The sequence below is a fragment of the Neolamprologus brichardi genome, chromosome 9 (assembly GCF_056152115.1).
Source record: "Neolamprologus brichardi isolate AB-2024 chromosome 9, ASM5615211v1, whole genome shotgun sequence".
Lineage (NCBI taxonomy): Eukaryota > Metazoa > Chordata > Actinopteri > Cichliformes > Cichlidae > Neolamprologus > Neolamprologus brichardi.
In genome coordinates this window covers 17,874,473-17,889,223 of record NC_142112.1, presented here as the reverse complement: position 1 = coordinate 17,889,223, position 14,751 = coordinate 17,874,473, and the positions used below count along the sequence as shown (strand labels likewise).

The 14,751-nt window shown below is 38.1% G+C and overlaps 1 protein-coding gene across 1 annotated transcript; it reads left to right on the top strand.

The window, feature by feature from the left end:
- Nucleotides 1-12,542: 12,542 nt before the first annotated feature.
- LOC148101418 (homeobox protein NANOG-like) lies at nucleotides 12,543-14,232 on the top strand. Its single transcript, XM_087845505.1, has 5 exons — nucleotides 12,543-12,573; nucleotides 13,065-13,423; nucleotides 13,514-13,597; nucleotides 13,737-13,947; nucleotides 14,165-14,232. Exons 1-5 carry the CDS (start codon nucleotides 12,543-12,545, stop codon nucleotides 14,230-14,232), a joined length of 753 nt encoding a protein of 250 aa, XP_087701631.1.
- Nucleotides 14,233-14,751: the final 519 nt, after the last annotated feature.

Here is a 14,751-nt window from a genome sequence, read left to right as displayed (position 1 = left end):
TGATAAAAGAAGTTTTGTATAAAACATTAAGACATTAATTGATGAAAATGTTTTTCTTTATTTTGTTGTATCATCCAGTATTTGTAAATAATGTACACAAAGGTTGTCCATGAAACCCCTCAAACAACAACCCTACCTCAAACTTACTTAATTTTTAGAAACATAAGAGATAAGATGCATTGGGAATTTTTTGCCTCTGTGAAATACAAAGTGAATAAAGATTAATGAATAACTCATTACCTGATTGACCGTGGATTGATATTGTACATTCAGCTATTAGCTATTGATGATGATGATAATACACCAGACGTGCCCAACCCAATCTAACACTATATATCTGAAACTATAATGTAATGTGTAATGTGTATGTGTTAGTCCCCGTAGGGAAATTACTCCTATGTATTTAACCCATTCACCCAGTGAAACAGTGGACAGCCACCAATGCAGCGTCCGGGGAGCAGTGTGTAGGGACGGTACCTTGCTCAGGGGTACCTCAGGGTAGCCGTTCAGTGGAGTCAAACCCCTGACCTTCTGATCATGGGGCAACCACTCTACCTACTGAGCTATCCCTGCCCTAATCAACCCTAATCAACAGGCAGGAAGCCATTCATGCCTGCTCAAATACGTTGAGTTTATCATCTAAATGTTACAAACAAACTTGGTAGGTTCAACTACAGTGCTGTCAACCTCTTAAGACATTACAGCCAAAATTTCTGCTGTTGATGTCTGTTACGACCCAAGATCATGCAGGTATTATGTGTTATGTTTGACCCCTCCCACCAGTGGATGTCTGTGGGATTTTTTTTGTTATTATTAATTTCATTAAATGAAACTATCTGATAGGGGCAACTGAAATCAAACCAATGCATTTTTAAAGTGTTTTAAGTGTATGTGTGCTTTTGGAAAACATTTAAAGCTGCAGTACAGAATCTTTGAAACAAGCTTAAAACATTTTTAGACACATAGCACTCTTCTCTTTACAGCTCCTCACGTACGTACTGTGGCAGTCATACAGACAACTGGACAGTCCAAATGTTGGCCTACCTGTTACTGGCTGAGGTTTTAGTAGAGTTGTGGCTGAACCACATAAAAATATATTATTAATTTTAATCTCCCCAATCAATTATAATGTTATGTTGGAATGTTGTTAAAGAGGCTCAAAAATGTTTCAAACCAGCTTGTTTTGCAGATTCTGTATAGCAGCTTTAATATAGGGAGAACACAACTTCCTGATTGTGTGAGTAAAATCAGTTTTTTTCTCTTTGTCAGTTTAACAGTTTCTGTTGTGCCTGTCACTGTTCCCTGTCTGTTTTCTTACCTGGTTCTTCCTGATCTTGTACTTTCTCCTCACGTTCCCCTCTTTCCTCTCTCCCTCTTTGGACTGACAATCATACACAAATAGATTGTATTCAATTAGTTGATAAATTACATTAATATGAAAAAATACTATTAAGATCACTAACAAAAAGTCCTCTCTCAGTGTACTTTCAACCAAAAGGCAAATAACCAAACCACATGAACATCTAATAAAAGATATAAATATTGAAACACTGATCCAACATTATTCTTGATTGACGGATCATTTGATTTTACACTTTTACCTGAATGTGGCTCCTTTTAAAAAAAACAAACAACTTCCTTATATCCATTATGAACCTGGCTGTCTGTCTGTACAAAAAAAATGGTAAATGGCCTGTATTTGTATAGCGCTTTACTAGTCCCTAAGGACCCCAAACCGCTTTACACATCCAGTCATCCACCCATTCACACACTGGTGCTGACAAACTACATTGTAGCCACAGCCACCCTGGGGCGTGGCCCCAAAACACAGACGCACACACGACAGGAGTTATAAGGTTAATGGGCATTCGGTCAGTTAGCTAGTTAGTATCGATTTAAAACAGGGTGGTAACAACAGTAGGCTACGGAATATTTTAAGTTTTAGGTTTTAAATAGGCTATATGAATTTCAATGGGAGCAACAGGACGGTCAAATGTTGCTGATTTTACTGCAGTGTAGGACGAATTGTAGGGTAGCAAACATCACCGGAAAACAAGTTTTTTTTTTTTACACCCAGGTTACCTGGTGTAATGCTTTTCAGCTAAAAAGAAACATGGTCTGACTCCTACCTAACTGAAGGTTAAATGCAGCTAATATGTCCTGTTTTAAGACAGGCACTTACACCTCCGCTTCCCTGCGTCTCAGCCAGCATCGCTCTGGCAGCAACGGCGCTACAGCCAGAGCAGGGGAGAGTGGAGCTGGAACAAACCATTTTGGGAGGGGGGGAGGGGGGTATCTATACTTTTGTTGTTAAAATGTTATGTCTCAACCAAGTACTGTATGCTTTTTATATTTTTAGCAGTGTGTCACACAAACAGCAAATATTGTCAAAAAAGTAAGAAGTCTTTGGGGGTGCTTTGATTCATTTTGGGGGTGCTTCAGCACCCCCAAAAATGGGCTAAAATCGCCCCTGGTATTAATAATGTTTCACATTGTTTGAATAAACAAATACATTTATTAATATATGAGGTTCCATTCAGTTCAAGAAATTAAATTTTAGTGTGGCTGCAACTTACTCCTTAAGTTAAAAATTATGCTGTATATTGTAGTTTATATGTTATACTACTTTCACAGTGAATCGTATTTTACAGTAATACACTCTGAATGAGAATTTAAGTAATTACTCTTAGATCTACAGTAGAAAACAACAGAAATCCGGATGGTGTAATAGTATAATCTCAGTAACATCACCAATTGTTACATTTGCTGTATTTTACAGCTGTTTCCATGAGTACGGTGAGTTACCGTAAAAATAATGTAATCTCATGGAATTTTCCCACAATTACATGCAAATTACAGTAGTAAACTGCTAACATCCTTTAGAGTTTTTTTTACTGTTGATTTTGCAGTACTAAGCTATGGAAATTACTGCAAAGGCTAACAGTGTGGTTCAAGTGAAAAAGTGCAGGTTCAAAAATGTACTCATTTTTGAACCTGCACTTTACTGTAGTAAGTAAAAAGCAGCTCTTTGTTTCTACTAGCGATTTTTGAGCAAAGTTACCTAGCAGATGGGAATACGAATAAAATTTTAGTCTAAATTTTCATTCTAATATAGGTATTCAGCTTGAATTAGGTAAGCAGAACATGAGCAAAGAAAAAGAAGGATTAAAAAGAGAAAGAAAAAAAAGCTCTGTTTTCTTTTGCCTACATTGTAGAAAGTTGACTTTTCCTCTAAACAGGAAAATGAGTCCAGAAACGGTTAAAATTGGATTGAGCATGTGTGGGAACCCTAAAACTGTCTGTAATGGCTGAGTGTAGGGAAAAGAATCACAACTCACAAAAACTTTCTATTGAGAACTCCAGTAGATTTTTGACAGGCTGTGATCAGCTGATCTGGGCTACTGCTGCTCTGTGTAGATGTACACAGCTGAATTAAAAAATAAAAAAAACGTTTGCTCCGAGGCTGCACTTGCGTTAAGTTTGGACTTTTGTTTCCAGCTGTTCTCCGCATCACTTCACCTACGGGACAGGACAATCGTTTCACCGACCCAGCGGCTGCAATAGACTTTATCAAAAAAGACTTACTACGGCCGTGAGAGGTACAGCCGAGTGAGAAGAGATAAGTTGGACTTCATATGTGCGATTGTTTGAACTCAAGGGACATAATTTTACGTCGGTGTTGGGGAGAAGTCAAGTAATTAATTGGGCCATACTCAAAAAAGGCCGGAAGGTATAATGATTTTGATTTAATTTATTATGAATACTCTGCCTTCCTCCTTTGTTCCGATTTTTCGATATGTTCGAGATATTGCTGTTATTCTGGGGCATTTGATTAGAATAAACACGGGGAAAGTGGAAAATATAAGTTTTGGAGTTTTGTTTAGTTATTAAATGTTATATATTTGCCCAGGTGAGGGGCTGTTTGAGGGTTAACAGTATGTTTAGTCACTGTGCTATCCTAGCCTGGAGGGTTGCGATCTCAGGGATAATAGTAGATCAGCATGGGGTTTTGAGGCTCGTTTTATTTATTTATTCCCCCCCCCCCCCCCCCCTTTTCTTTCTTTCTTCTCTTTCTCCCCCCCCCCTTTTTTTTGGGGGGGGGGGGGGGGGGTTCCAGAGGTTGGGACATATTTTTTTCTGCACCTGCATTTTGGTACCTGAATGGCAAGCTCGCAAAGTCATCTGCCTCTTCGTTTTATAAGCTGGAATGTTAAAGGTATAAATAATCCGGTTAAACAAGGGTTTTTACTCATTTAAAATCATTGAGATCCGACGTTGTATATCTGCAGGAAACACACCTCCGATCAAGTGAACAAATTAAACTAAAAAAAACATGGATAAGCCAAATATTTAGCTCAAAATTTGAGGATAGATCACGGGGTGTGGCTATTCTAATTAGGAAGGGGATTCCATTTATTCCACTATCAACTGTGGCGGATACCAGAGGTAGATATATTATTATACAGGGTAGGTTGTATGGGAAACAAGTAAGTTTTGCAAATGTATATGGACCAAACTGGGACGACCCAAATTTTTATTGTACCTTTTTAAAGCACCTGCCAGATTTAACAGAGTTTGATTCTGGGTGGTGACTTTAACTGCGTGCTTAATCCTCAACTTGACAGATCTAATCCTAAACCTGATAGCAAAATTTCAAAAGCGGGTAATGTTCTAAAATCCTTTATGCAATCTTATGCTTTTTTTGACCCCTGGAGGAACAAAAATCCAACATCTAAACAATTCTCTTTTTTTTCACCAGTGCACCGGTCATACTCACGGATAGATTTTTTTGTTGTAGATAATAGAATTCTTCCCAAGGTTTTAGATTGCCAATACAATTCTATTGTTATTTCAGACCATAGTCCAGTACAATTAGATGTAAATTTTTATGAACGCTCAAGTCAAAAAATGGCCTGGCGACTTGATCCTTTACTCCAAACTAAAGACTCATTTAAAAAAATGGTCTCTGAGCAAATACAGTTTTTCTTAGAGACAAATCAAACCCAAGGGATGACCGTTGTATGGGAGGCATTAAAGGCCTATCTTAGAGGCCAGATAATTTCATATGTTTCATTTCAAAAAAAGAAAAACTTACAACAAATGAACAACCTAGCCAACAGTATAAAAGAGATTGATGGCTTATATGCAGAAAATCCAACACCAGACCTCTATAAGAGAAAATTATTACTAAATTCAGAATACAAAATTCTGTCCATTCAGCAAACAGAACGTTTATGTTTCAAATCAAGGCAAAAGTTCTATGAACATGGGGAAAGAGCCGGAAAACTTTTGGCACTTCAAATTAAGCAATCCATATCAGCTAACACGATTTCTGAAATCTGTAAAACCTCTGGAGAAAAGACGTCCGATCCGAAAACCATTAATGACCAGTTTAAAATGTTCTATTCCAATCTTTATACTTCAGATCCGGTTGATGAAAAAAAGGTTGCTGAAATGCTTGATAGATTACCAATTCCACAAATATCTGTAAATGACAGAACAGAAATTGATAGAGAGATAACCATTAGTGAAATTGTCAAAGTAATTAAATCAATGCAAAGTAACAAGGCACCGGGACCTGATGGTTTCCCTATTGAACTATATAAAATGTTTATAGACAAACTAGCTCCAATACTCAAAGATGTATACCAGGAAATATTCTTTCAAGAGAAATTACCAGATACTATGAAACAAGCCATAATTTCTGTGCTGTACAAAAAGGGTAAGGATCCCTCACAATGCAGCTCCTACAGACCGGTGAGCCTCTTAAATTGCGATTACAAAATTCTCACAAAAATCTTAGCTAATAGAATTGATCTTATACTGCCAAAAATTATTAATCCTGATCAAACCGGCTTTATACCAGGGCGACAGTCATTTTATAATATGCGCCGCCTATTTAATATTTTATATGCATCAGAACCAAAAGAAAAATCAGAAATAATAATTTCTCTTGATGCAGAAAAGGCCTTCGACCGTATAGAATGGCCATATCTTCATGCGGTCCTAAATAAATTTGAATTTGGCCCATTGTTTCGAAAATGGATTAAAATACTGTATTCCTCTCCAGTTGCAGCAGTGAGGACAAATAATGTAACCTCTGACATTTTTCAGCTTGGCAGAGGCTGCAGGCAAGGCTGTAGTTTATCCCCCTATCTTCTCAACTTAGTAATTAAACCCTTAGCTATCGCTCTTAGGGAGGACAGTCAGGTTGCCGGAATCTCTAGGGACGGGACAGTGCACAAAGTATCATTGTATGCAGATGATTTATTGCTTTATATATCTAATCCAACGGCATCAATCCCTAAATTGTTTAAGATATTAGACCACTTCGGATGCATATCTGGATACAAATTGAACTATTCAAAAAGCCTACTGTTCCCTATTAATAACATAGAGCAAGATTTCTCTGCCTTCCCTTTTAAATTAGAAAAAGAAACGTTTAAATATTTGGGAATAAATATAACCCGCACAATGAACGAGTTGCGGATTTATAATTTTGACACTTTGTTAGAACAAACATTGCAAGATTTTAAAAAATGGGCAACACTTCCAATCTCATTGGCAGGCAGAATAAATATAGTTAAAATGGCAGTCTTACCAAAATTTCTCTATGTTTTCCAAATGGTTCCTGTTTTTATAACCAAATCAAGTTTCAAAGATTTAGACAGATTAATAGCAACAATTATTTGGAAAAATTCAAATCCCAGAATAGAAAAAACATATTTGGAAGTACCAAAAGAGGCTGGTGGGCTAGGGTTGCCAAATTTTATCTTTTACTACTGGGCGGCTAATATTTCCAAATTATTGCACTGGAAATATGTTTATGAGAACAGCGAGGGTGAGGCTTGGGTAAAAATGGAACTGATGTCTAATCCACTTCCCCTCCTAACCTCATCCCTAGCTTTAAATCAAAAACAGAAAATAACAAATCCAGTTGTAAGAACATCTATTAAAATATGGCTTCAATTCAGAAGGCACTTCTGTTTGCAACAAGTTAGTAATTTTTTCCCTGTTGCCCTCTACTGCATGACTTTTTAATTTTTTGGGAAAAAAATATTTCTCCCTATTTTGGGGGAGCTTTAGGGTCCCTAATAATATATCAATCATAAAATTTGACACCCTGCCCCCCCCCAAACAGATATGGGTTTGTTGCTTCAAGGCAACACTGTGCGACAAGGGTAGTAAAATTCCAAGTTATTCTATAATAAGTTGTATTAGTACAACAAGGATGAACAAATAAATAAACAACAAATAAACAATGCAAACATTTCACAGAACAATAAAACACCAAAATACATCCAACATTTGACCGTAACCCCATGCACGCATGCACGTGCGCGCGCGCGCGCACACGCACGCACACACACACACACACACACACACGTTGTGTTTCCATCACTTTTGGGGACATTACATTAACTTACATTCATTTCCTGGAGACTTATCCTGACTCTACCCATCACAAGTCCCTGCCTGAACCTTACCCTAACCCTGACTCAAGCCTTCACCCTAAAATTAAATGATTTACCTTGCAATTTGTCCCCATAAAGTAGGCGAGACCTCACAATGGGAGTGTGTAAACAAATTTGTGTCCCCACAACAATAAGTAATACACTTCCACACACACACAGCAAAATTGGTATGGCACGGATCTGGCCCACACAATGTGCTTACACATGGCCCATATACCGCAAAGAATGACGGCCCTTTGGTGCCCCAGACCTGGTTTGCCAGAGGTGGCCCACACATGGGCCAGCACAAGGCCAGTTTCAGACACACTGGTGGTCCTGTGCTGGCCCATGTGTGGATTACCTCTGGCAAACCTGATCTGGGCCACCAAAGGGCCGTCATTCATTGCAGTATGTGGGCCATCTGTAGGCGATGTGCAGCCACGGGCCAGTTGTAGACACACTGCTGGCCCTGTGCTGGCCCAGAACGGTTTCAGCTCTGGCCCCAGATGTCAGCCTAATGTGTACCTTAATCAAGCCATGCAATAACAACATGTGCCAGAACATGCAAAACAGTACAAAAGTAACATGCCGAAACTCTCTTCAGACAGTGAATGGACTGATTTTTATATAGCGCTTTTCTACTCTCCCAAATTGCTCTATACAACATGCCACATTCACCCACTTTTGCTTAACTGAGTGCTTCCTAACTACATTCATACACATTCACACTCTTGACATGCAGACTAGAGGAGCCAGGGATCGAACCACTAACCTTCCGATCAGTTTGTAACCTGCTCTACCACCTGAGATATGGTACGCCATCGCATAAACAGTGGCGTCATTGCCATACCTGGCACACATCTGGTTGGCATACACTCTGTCAAAACACCAGTCAGTCAGAAGTGCCAGCTTGATGCCAGATCTGGGCCAGACCTGTTTTCTGTAGGCCTGGGCCACATAAACCAAGCCACAATCAAGCCAGATATGGCATGCCATCACATAGACAGTGCCATCTATGCGATGGCCTGATGACATACGTCTTATCATGCCAGAAGTCGGCCAGCAGTGCCGACTTGATACCAGATCCTGGCCAGACCTGCTTGCTATGTGGGCACTAACACACACACAGACACAGTTACTTTACCAACTGACCCCTGAGCTCCTAAGTATCCCCCAAACCTCATTCAGGAATCCACTACTCTACTTCAATGTCACTCCCTGGAAGCTCACTGTCCTCACTTTCTGAGGACAGAAAGTGCACATTCCCTTGGTTTCCTTCCATAAAAGGTATTTACATCCATGTCCTGTAATTATGAGTAGATTGTAAAGTAAAAAACATTGACTATGATCATATAAATGCAGACAAACACATCTCTACACTCATATGCAAATGCATTATAATGCCTGAAAAATTTTGGGCTAACTGCGCAGTGTTGCCTTGAGGCAACGAATGAAAATTAACAGTTTTACTGTATAAATAAATTTACAAAAGTAGAACAAACAATCAAATATGCTTCTTAACATATTCATGCACATACAAGTATTTTTTAATATACATTTATTTCACTATAAACATGTAAAATAGTGATCTTTATCTTGCCTCCTAATGGAGATGTCCCTCATGCAGTGCAGCTTGCAGAAAGGGGTCCTCCCCCACCAAAATGAAAGTCACACCACCTTCAACTCATCATTTTATTGGAAAGAGATGTGCCTGGTAGCATTATTTGAAAAAAAAAGTTTTTTTTTTTTTGAAGGGCCAGTGTAATGCATGAAAATGTGGTTTGTTGCCTCAGGGCAACGCTATGCTGTAGAGGGTTAAAATATGCCAAATTATACCAATATTACTAATAAATAATGACTTAATTTAGATCTTTTTGATCACGTGGAGAACATTACTGAGTTTATAAGGTAGCAAATGGTAGTTTCACCTTCTTTGAAATGCACTTCTACATTGTAAAAGTCTCTGACACTAAAACACCCACATAAGTCAATGTAAACAATAGCAAGACTGACGATCCACACCAACGCTCGTCATAAACCCCACAGACACATGCATCTGGCCCTTTCTGGCTCATTCAGAATCAGAGACGCACCCAGTTCAGCCAGTGACCAAGTACTTTCAAACACACAGAAGTCATATTGTTTGCAGATGACACAAAGTTTAACTAGAAACAGAGAATGAATTTAAGAAATTGATGACTTTTTCTATAATTGATGAACACTGAATCTGAGCAAACAAAACTCATATTGTTCAGGAGTCTGATGATAAATAACATAAAAGTAAAATAAATTATCTGAAAAAAAAAACGTATTCCAGTGATAATGCATCACAAACTATCGTGGTCATCCCACATTACAAATATATCGATTACCTATAAAACACACACCCATTTTGTGCAACAAAGAGTAATAAGGAATTGAGGATCATAAATAAAACCACTTCAACAGAACCACCAAATCCACTTTTTAGCCTTTTTATTAAATACTCTTACATTTAAAGACTTGGTTGACCTCAGAACTCTACACATAATTTATAAAGCAACAAACAAATATTTGTCCCACAACATTTAGAACTTGATCAGGATAAAGACCAAATCATGATGACCTGAGAGAAATCCTTATGTTCAGCAAAGCTTCAGATGAGGATTTCTTCCACTTTGGTCTTGCCAAACCACATGCTGGTGGTTTTCAGAAAGATTTAAAAGACTTCCAACTCATCTGCAGTTTTTCAGCATGAAAGACATACATACATACATGTTTAATCCTGTTTTACAGGTTTATTTCTTGTAGATTTTATTTTCTTGCCATTTAAATATAAAACATAGGCTGTTTTGACAAGACTCAGTGAATCTCAGTTAAAGTAAAAAACAGAAAGAAAGAATTAACATGTAATGTACGTCTGTTTTTGCTTTTTTTTCCTCAGAGTTGGTGCAGTACATCAAGGCTCATGAAGGAGACTGATAACGTCAACTTTATATATGTTGGAAATGTTTCAGTCAGTGCCATTTATTTTCTTTCAACATATGACAACATTTCTAGGATTAAATACTGGCTGCATATTTTGTTTTGCTTTCATTGAGTGTCTAACATTATAATCTACAATATTTGATAGGATGTTAAAAAGTGCATGCATGTTGCACTTTGCAAGTCATAAAATCTTGTGTTTAGCCTCTGACCCAGAATGTCACAGCAGAAATGGAGACTCATCAAACCAGGAAACATTTCTCCAATCTCTTATTGTCTAATATTTGTGAGTCTGTTTCCTCAGTTTGCTGTTCTTAGCTGACAGCTGTTGTAGCCAGTGTGGTCTTCTGCTGCTTCTAGCCCATATGCTTCAAATTCTGACATGTTGTGCTCTCAGTGATGGTCTTCTGTATAGTTTGCTTTTAATGAGTAGTTATGTTTAGTCTCTGCTGCTTTCCTATCAACATGAAGCCGTCTGGTCTTTTTGCTCGGACCTCTGACATCAAGAAGCTTGTTTCATCCAGAGAAGTGCTGCTCACTGGATGTATCGCTGAGTTTTACATTCTTTTGTGCAGTTTGCATTAAGTTTATTTAATTTTTTCTCTTTGATTCACCACTCACTCTTTCAAATTGTTTTCTATCTCGGTGAATCACTGAGATTTAAAGAAGGTTCCACACAAGCCTTGATCAAGTCCTAAATGTTGTGGGTCAAAGATTTGTTTGTTGCTTTATAAATTACGTGTAGAGTTCTGAGGTCAACCAAGTCTTTAAATTTAAGAGTATTTAATAAAAAGGCAGAAAAGTGGGTTTGGTGGTTCTGTTGAAGTGGTTTTATTTATGATCTTAAGTCTGTTATTTATCATCAGTTTATCAATGATATAATTTGTACAACTCCCAAATAGTATGAGTTTTGTTTTGCTCATGTCCAGTGTTAGTTCATTATAGAAAAACCAAGCCCTAAATTTATTTTCTAGTTCATTCAGAAGTTATTCCAAGTTACTTCCACAATAACTTTGTGTCATCTGCAAACAATATGACTTCTGTGCCTTTAAAATTACTTCAAATCAAGACATGTTAACACAAACACCTTTACCCTCATTTATCTCTCATGGCCCTGGTGCCATCTGTCTGCATTGACTTGATAATTAATCAGAGGTAGCAGGGTGTGATACAGGAACTCTAAAAGACACATTAGCGTATGTTTAGTGGTCACTGGCTGAACTGGGTGCGTCTCTAATTCTGAATGAGCCAGAGGGGGCCAGATGCATGTGTCTGTGGGTTTATGACGAGCGTTGATGTGGATCGTTAGCCTTGCTTTTGTTGACATTGACTTATGTGGGTGTTTTAGTGTCAGAGACTTTTACAATGTAGAGGTGCATTTCAAAGAAGGTGAAACTACCATTTGCTATCTTATAAAATCCAAATGTTCTCCACATGATCAAAAATATCTAAATTAGAGGTGTAATTCATTATTTGTGTGTAATATTGGTATGATTTGGCTTATTTTAAAACATTTTGAACATCAGGTTTCAATACTCACTGAAATAATACAGAACGTATGCAAAAATATATTTAAAGAGCAGCTGTATTTGCTCTGATACATTTGAAATTATAAACTATGTGCACAAATCTTCTGATAATAGAAAGTAAATTAAACATCTGTGCAAAGATCAAACTGGTTGCTTGTCTGAAACAACCAGAGCAGGAAGTTAAATCAAAATCATCTAACACAGATCTAGTTGACATGAAAGCAGAACAAGCTAAACTGTTCTCAACTCACCAGTGAGTAATATCCATAAAATCATGATTTACACCAGCTGCAGCTCTCAGTCAGCAACTCAACAGGTTTTGTTTTCTTTACAAAATGAAAATTTTTCACATTATATATTCCATCATGTATTTCAAACACATGAGTAAAGATGTGTTTATTTAATTGATTTAAGTGTATTAAGTGCATTAAGTGTTTCATATTTTATAAAGTGTGAGCTGCCCACACCCACAAACGTCCTTAAAAGCCCAGGAGAATTGCTCTTAAGTCTTAATTCACCTTCCTGCTTGGTTTGGAGCTCTTTCATCAGAGATACTTTCTCCAGCTTTCCTGTTTCAATCACTGGGATTTCAAAGATGGAAGATTATGGGATGCACTTTTCTCCAGGTATGTACTCAGCATTGTTGCTTGGTGAGCTAATATGAATAGAGTTGGCTAACCTCTAAGACAACTTGCAAAAATACTCTTTTACTCTGTGTTGTGAGTCCTGATGGCAGAAGTCACCATTTCTCCCTCCACAGCTGAACAGAGTCCACTTTAAATCCTTTTTGGTTTTAAAGAATGTACAAATATCCGACTTCTTTGTTTTCTACTTTGTGGGAAACTTTTGTGTTTAAGATTCATCTTCTTGATGCTCAGTCATCAGGTAAGTAAATCCCTGAAGGTTGATTCAGTTCACCTGGATGTAATGTTTTCAATGGGAGAAATGTTTTGTGACTTCTCCAGTCTGAGACCTTTTGGGATTTAAGACTCATCAATTTAACCTTTGTTTATTTTTTCTGTTAGAAAGTCAGTCGTGCAAAAACATATCAGCAACTGACCCGTGTGGACCATAAAGACTGGTTCTTATTTGTCCTCTTGTCTCTTTACCCTCACAGACTCGTGGAGTTCAGGCAGCGGCCCTGAAGGGAGTCTTTCCTTAGAAGAACTCTCTACATGGGCAGAGACTGCTCTAAAAATGGAGATTAACAAAAAGACTACTGATACCTCTGAGGCTGTTTCCATCTCAGTCTCAGAGCAGAAACAAGATTTTGCTGTCCCAAGAAGCCAGGATGGAAACATCACTGCCACTCTGCACCATCCCAGCACTGCTCCAGAGAAACCTAAAGGAAAGGCCCGGGTGGTGTTCACAGAGAGACAGTTGGATATTCTTGTCCATCGGTTTAATGTGAAACATTACCATGAGCCAGGAGAGATGAAACAGCTGGCAGAGATGACAGGTCTGACCTACAAACAGGTGAGTGTTTTTCAGTTTACTACAACATAAGAAATTGAATTTTGGGTCCATTGTACTCATTCAATGTTTTCTGTTTTCTTCTATCTATAGGTAAAAACCTGGTTCCAAAACAAACGGAGTAAGTTTAGGAGGAGTTCACATTCTCAGTATGTGAATCAGGATGTCCCACTTCATGTAAGTATCTCCTATTATTAAACAGAATTGTTTATGATTCTGTCATTATCTGGGGAATTGACTGTATTTAAAAAAGTGTAATGCCAATAATTTAAAACAACTATTCTCGTTTTACTGACAGTCCCCTTGTCGCCGTCAGTTTCAGGGAGAGAGACAGCCCCCGTTCAGGGAGCAGTACACCCAGCACCAGGTAAATTCAATGAGAATGGGTGCAAATAATCAGGCCCACTATTCTCATGCTGTGGGCAATTCTGCGGCTGGACCTCAATGGACCCTCCCCGACTCCCCTCAGATGTTTGGCTGGTCAATTCCACCAGGCAACGGGCATCACAAATGCGACACAGCTGTTCAAAACCCAGCAAAAATGGCCAATATGATCGATGCAATGGGGCTGTGAGTACTCAGACTGTTCTCATTGAACACAAGATGGATACGATCTTGGAGAAGCTCACGGCTCTTCAAGAAGAAATAAACAGACCTGGTGACGAGTGACAGACATTTAGACTGTCTGTGAAATTGGAGGCACCAAACCCACCAAAGGCACCAAAATTTGATTTGAACACCAGTTCAGCACTGAATGGAATATAAACAACCCTGGACTTTTTTATTATTATTATTTTTATTGTGTCATGTAGCTCAACATAGAGTCTCAGATTTGTTCGCTTTCATTAAAGGGGGAGGGGGGTATTCAATATCCAATGGATTTTAGAAATATTAGAATTCAGTAGGCTCCAGCTACTGTAAATAGTCAAAATAGCCAAAATACATACTGGGATATCAGAGAAAACACCATCAGAATATAAGATTAAGAGATGAATTCATCAAAATGTGTTTTGTTTCATTTTGTCGTATTTGTTGTAAAAAATATTGTACATGAAGAAAATTCTCTTCCTTGTGTTTGAGAAACTGTGAATAAAATATTAGTTTCACCCATTCAAACTGAACTTTCTACATGTCTCCAAACCTTCTGTGAGAGACTGAACATCCAAATGTTTTAGAGACTTTAGACCTCTATCTTTCCATGTTAACTTGAGCTACAATCCTCTATATTCACAATCAAAGTATGAGACAGTCAAGCTAAAGAATCTGGAGCTTTCAAATGGACCTCAAAGATTTTCCCAGGAATACCTCAAATAACAACCCTACCTCAGACT